Genomic DNA, 5,566 nt, shown 5'->3' with positions numbered 1-5,566 from the left:
CTTTGCTTTCTACATGTTGGTTGAAGTCGGGTGGGTGGTCGGGTGGAAGGCCTGGGTAAGCTGGGGCCAGGGGGAGAATTACAGCTGCTGGGAGAAAGGTTTCAAGACCAGCCTGAGAATGCTGGTGCTGGGAACCCTGAAGAGACCAGGATGCCCCCTAGAGGCCACGACCACAGGTCAGTGGGTTAGGCTTCCGGGGCTGGACTGGATCCACATTCTGGTGACTAGTGTCAGTTTGTGGCAGGAGGAGCACCTGGAGACCTGGGGAGCACGGTGTGGAATCTGGAAGCCAGAGATGGTCTAGATTGTAAAGGGGACATCACCTGCCGTTTACAGATGATCACTGGATAGAGGGAGGGCATCAAGGTGGACCCTGGAGTCACCCTGGCTTGGATTTACAAAGTACTAATCCACCTCGAGGGAAGATTCCTTGACAGGGGGAGCCCTGAAATGGTGGGGTGTCTGGAGTCCTGCTTGGACCTCAGGACCCTAGGGACAGAGACATGTTCAGCCTAACTCAGGCTTCTCACAGGACACACCAGCCATTCAGGTCAGGGAAGGGTTCCTCAGTCTGTGCCTGCCATCTCTTTCCTGAACCCAATTAGCCTCTGGCTAATCTCCACCATAAACACAAGCAGACACCTGTGTTCCCAGTTCCCGCAACTGGGCTCCATTTGGGGGCTGGGGTCAGAGTCCTACTGCCATCCATATGTCCCAGCCTGACCCTATGTCCTCAAACAAAGTGGGCTACCACGTTAGGTCACCTTGAAAGGAGATGACATGGTTGTCCCCAGGGTCCCATAACCGAGGCCTGAAGTCTGTCCTTTAGGAAGATGACACTTGGACATTCATCCCTCCTGCCTGCAGGGAGCAACAGAACTGCAGGGGCGCACTGTGGAAGCAGTGAGACGCTCACTGCCCAGGGCCTGCACTTTAATGGCTTCATTGCTGTTCAAAGATGAACAAGGTCCAACATCCTGGCCCAGTCCAAATGCATCCAAGGTCGCAGATGCCTCCAGGTTCTCAGAGGGCACGTGTCACCTCCCACACACCTCTTCATCACACTGTGGGGACAACAGGGGCCATCAGCCTGGTCACACTCCTCAGAGGCCAGTGGTACCCACTACCCACATATAGAAGGAGGCACCCTGGACAAGGGAAACAGTCTAACCCACCTATTACTCCCTTCCACTGGAGGAAGGGCCACACTAAAGCCTGACTGACACACCTAGGACACAGCCCAGCCTTCCTCAACCCACAGAGTTGCCCTGCTTTGCCTACCCACCAGCCTCTCTGCTGCTCCATCCTGGCCAGCCTATTCCCCTTTACGAGCAGAATCATAGAGACACATCTACATCCCAAGACTGCTAACAAAGAGAAAATTATGTAAATCCCTAGAGGCTATAGCCCAGTCCCTGGCCACGCCAAGCACTGTCCCCAAGTCAGTTATATATACTTAAGCAGTGCTCCCCAAGGCCTCACCTGGGGTGGCTTGCTGGAGCAAACCTCTGCAGAGATACCCAAGGCCTGCAGGATGTTCTCCTGGGGAACGTAGTCACCCGGGGAACTCTGGATGAAGTGCAACAGTACCCTGTCGCCACCTGTAATCATAGGCAGGGAATCAGCTGCATGTATCTTGCCTCTGTGCACCAGGAGGTGAGAGTAACCCAGTAACCAAGCCCAGCAGCCCAATCCCTCACCCAGGTACCCAAGACCAGATTGGGAACTGTGAGGACATGGGCCACCAAGACAGGCAAGATGGGGCTCTATGTCCTGCCCTGACCCACCCTTGCTGACCACCAGCAGCCCTCCACTTTGCAGCAGGTCACCAGACAGGTTCCCCTGGATGCCAACAGCCTTAGCCTGTAAAGACAGGAATGGGTTATGGTCAGTCTAGTGGAGGTGGGGGAGGCAAGGCACCACAGGAATCCCCACCGCTCTCAAACCACAAACCTTGGAGGCTACATCACGAACAGGTTTTCCCAGGGCAGCTGGCAAGATGCTTAAGCTGTTGTACCTACAAAGACATTAGGGTCCCAGTTTCTGGTGGGGCATGAGTACCCACACCAGTGTCCTGCCCCACCCATTTATCTAACCCAGGGCTCAGCCAGATCAGCAACTAGCCTAACCAGGAGGATCTAGAGGAGCCCTGGGAGCCCTCAGGCTGAATACAGCTGGCCTGGGGGCCCTAGAGAGGTGGTGTGGAGTGTGGGGAATGAACTCCAAGCTGGATGTGCCCGGGGATCTTGCTTAGCTGGCACTGCCTATCATGACGGGGAGTCTGTGGCAACAGAGGACCGCAATGGGCCATGGCTAAGGAACTGAACTCCAAGGTTCCTCTTGCTTATGAAACAGCAGACTGCTGAGGACAGGCCTGGCTTGGACCAGCACCCATGAGAAGACCCCAAAGAAGGGCTGGCTGAAGCACCAGAAGTCGGTTTCCATGAGACAAACCGGACAGCAGAGCAGACGGTGGTAGCAAGAAGATGCATAAGAGAGGCCACTCTGTTCTCCTGTCCCTGCCTAGACTCATGCTCCCAAACAGAAACACTTACCTCTTGAAGCCCAGCTCCTTATAGATTTGCTTGCTCTCATCAAGGTAGAGTTCTAGAAAGGAAAGCCACGAGTTTGTACCCGCCCCCCCCCCAGGCTTCCTACATTCTGTCCTCTGTCCCCTCCACTTATTGTGTCCAGCCCCACCCACCCAAGCCAGAAGGAGCAAGGCAGGATAGAATGTCACCACTGCTTTTACGGGAAGGGCAAGAGTCACTGGGACTTTGCCATTAGGTCTGGGCGCCAGCCAGAGCACAGGCTGGAGGCAGGGCAGGGGAGATCTGCAGGTGCTGACACATGAATATATTCTTGATGGACCTGGGAACGGAGAGGTCAGCCCGGGCTCCGAGTCCGGGAAGAGTCGCACCTCCTGAGAAGTAACCACCATCCAGAAACTCCTGCAGACCCAGGGCTTCAGGCCCTATGCCCACTAGGCGCACATCGTTTTGGTCCAGGATGCCCCGGAGGTTGCTGAGGTCCTGGGCGATCCAGCGGCACACCATGCAGCCGAAGCGTCGCAGACCGGCCACCACACAAGCTTTCTCCTGCCATAGGCTCCGCAGCTCCACGGCCTGCAGAATGGATCGGTCGGGGGACATGGGCTCACCAACCCCCTATGCCCGACAGCCTCACATACCCCGCAGCGTGCTGCTTCAAGCTTCGCAGCCGACTGGTCCTCCTCATGGTTCCTTTGTGGACCATCTGCTGAACCCACGCCCATGGTCCTCCTCATGGTTCCTTTGTGGACCATCTGCTGAACCCACGCCCAATACGCGAACCATAGGGCCCCTCAGCACCTCCACTCCAAACCATGTGAGTCGCCAGCGCTCTGGACCAGGTGCTAAGAGGCGTTCTCCGCCCTGAGCCAGCCAGACCTCACCTCTCCAGTAACTGCATGCTTCAAGACACACGCTCCTACGCGACCAAGGTCCAGCGTACTCATGGCCTCCTCTGTCCCCTTCTACACCGGGATCCCTACTCCGGGCCCTGGGGAGGCTCACTCGGTCCTGCGCAGCCTCTTCTGCCAGCCTATGCTCCGCCCCTGTCCTGGAGTGCTGCACCGCCTCCCGGGGTTCTGATCGCAGGGCTAAGCTCTTGCTTGTCCCACCCCAGACTCCGCCCTGAATATTTTAGCATACACGCACACCCTCCCTCCACAAGGACAATCACTGCAGATCCCTCTGCCTGGGTTATAGCTATTTGCATATGCATAAGTCTATTGGCCAATGGCGTAGCCGGTGAAGCTCGACAGCATTTCCGCAAGTGGTGCGCCTGCGCAGAATGCGTTTGCGTGGCTCTAGCATTTGCAGGACTCTATGCTAGCATTTGCGTGCATCGCCACTAGCATCAGGTGGGCCCTAATAGTGCAGCAGGATGGTGGAATTAAGAGTCAGAAAGTTAAAGCGGCGAATCGAATTCACGAGTCACTAAAGTGAAGAACAGCAGGGCATCGACACTTACAGTACTGAAAGAACAGCCTTTCCAACTCTAATTTCCCGCTTTCAAAACTCCCTTTCCCGAAATTCTATTAACTTCCTGCTTAAAGTACCATTTCCTGCCGAGTCGATGTCAGCTTTTAAACCACGGGCTCCAGTATAAAACAATCCAAAGGAGAGAAACAGAAGGTCACAGTGCTGTGTCTATAGGGAGAGGAGAGGGCTCAGGAATCCGCTTATCCAGTCCTCTGACAGATGCAGAGGCTGGGAAAGGAAGAGAGTCACCACAGAATACCCAGCTGAGGGTGAACAGCCAGGTAAGAAGCTAGGAACCATATCTCTAGGTCAAAAGGAGAAGTGAGCAGCTAGAGAGATGGCTAAGTGGTTAAGAGCACTGTCTTCCAAAAGATTTGGTTCCCAGCCACTCTACAGTGCCTCGCAACCCTCTGCAAATCCAGCTCCAGGGCATCTGATGCTCCCTTATGGCTTCTTCAGGCACCAGGCATGCACATTGTACCCAAACATATATGCAGGCAAGAATAGGGCTGGGGAGCTGACTCACTGAAGTTCCCAGAGCTAGGGAAGCAAATACATGAGATTCCTTGGGGCTCACTGGTCGGTCAGTGTAACTGACTCAGTGAGCTCCATGTTCAGCAATAGACCGTGTCTCAAGAAATAAGATGGAGAGGCACTGAGTAAAACACTCAACCACTGGAGTCCGAGGGCTGGCACAGGTGCACACAAACATACAAAAAACAAACAAACAAACAAACAAACAAACAAACAAAACAAAGAAAGAAAGAAAGAAAGAAAGAAAGAAAGAAAGAAAGAAGAAAGAAAGAAAAGAAAAGAAAAGAAAAGAAAAGAAAATCGCAGGGCCAAGAGGAGCTGGTTCTGTAGAGCCACTGGTTCCAACGGCACCGCCAGAAGAAATCCAGAGATGTGACTTCTTGCCTCCTGTTAAGTATTCAGGGTACAATGCAGAGGGTCCCAGGAGCATCGGAAGATGTCTGCAGAAAGTGCTGCATGCTGAGCAAGAGCCAATAGGCCCTTCCCTGAGGCAACTCACTCACATATACAGAACCCACCTCATCTTCATGGAGACCGAGACAGAGTTAATATGAGGTAAGACAGGTCATCAGAAGGAGAGCATCGTAGAGTCTTTGCGTTTTATAGGGTAGAGGTACCTAGCCCAAGGATATGGAACCCCGAAAACACTTGTGGCCATTTCTGTATTTCCAGAGTTCTTTCAGGAATGCAGATTTCCCATGCTTGGGGATAGGGTGGTTGCGTGTTTTTCCTCCGGTGCCTCTTTTGCCTGATATTTTAGCTTCTGCTTTTATTGGTTCTTATGCTAAAGACTGGCATAATCTTGACTCTCTCATATCAATGGCATGTGTGTAGTGGTTGGAATAGGTTTAGCCATCATATACTCCATGTGTTTGAATGTTTGGCCCACTGTAGCACTATTAGGAGGTGTGGCCTTGTTGGAGTAGGTGTGGCCTTGTTGGGGGAGGTGTGGCCTTGTTGGAGAGGTGTGGCCTTGTGGAGTAGGTGTGGCCTTGTTGGGGTAGGTG

The 5,566-nt window shown here is 53.6% G+C and overlaps 1 protein-coding gene across 1 annotated transcript; it reads right to left on the bottom strand.

Moving 5' to 3' along the window:
* Positions 1 to 897: 897 nt before the first annotated feature.
* Positions 898 to 3,587, bottom strand: Prxl2b (peroxiredoxin like 2B). Its single transcript, XM_032893573.1, has 7 exons — positions 3,434 to 3,587; positions 2,921 to 3,125; positions 2,556 to 2,607; positions 1,954 to 2,017; positions 1,788 to 1,863; positions 1,483 to 1,601; positions 898 to 1,064 (listed from the first exon to the last, which is right to left on the bottom strand). Exons 1-7 carry the CDS (start codon positions 3,494 to 3,496, stop codon positions 1,038 to 1,040), a joined length of 606 nt encoding a protein of 201 aa, XP_032749464.1. The 5' UTR covers positions 3,497 to 3,587; the 3' UTR covers positions 898 to 1,037.
* Between the last annotated feature and the right edge of the window lie 1,979 nt (positions 3,588 to 5,566).

The sequence above is a fragment of the Rattus rattus genome, chromosome 1 (genome assembly GCF_011064425.1).
Source record: "Rattus rattus isolate New Zealand chromosome 1, Rrattus_CSIRO_v1, whole genome shotgun sequence".
NCBI lineage: Eukaryota > Metazoa > Chordata > Mammalia > Rodentia > Muridae > Rattus > Rattus rattus.
The sequence above is the reverse complement of the archived record's forward strand: the minus strand, read 5'-3'. Positions and strand labels throughout refer to the sequence as shown.

Bases quoted from the DNA above. Each gene is read 5' to 3' on its own strand.
- Prxl2b (XM_032893573.1), bottom strand. From the start codon at position 3,496: ATGAGTACGCTGGACCTTGGTCGCGTAGGAGCGTGTGTCTTGAAGCAT. The intron at 2,018-2,555 runs GTAAGTGTTTCT...ATGTCTTTGTAG, and splicing joins AAGGAGCTGGGCTTCAAGAG to GTACAACAGCTTAAGCATCT. The intron at 1,864-1,953 runs GTTTGTGGTTTG...CTGTCTTTACAG, and splicing joins TTCGTGATGTAGCCTCCAAG to GCTAAGGCTGTTGGCATCCA.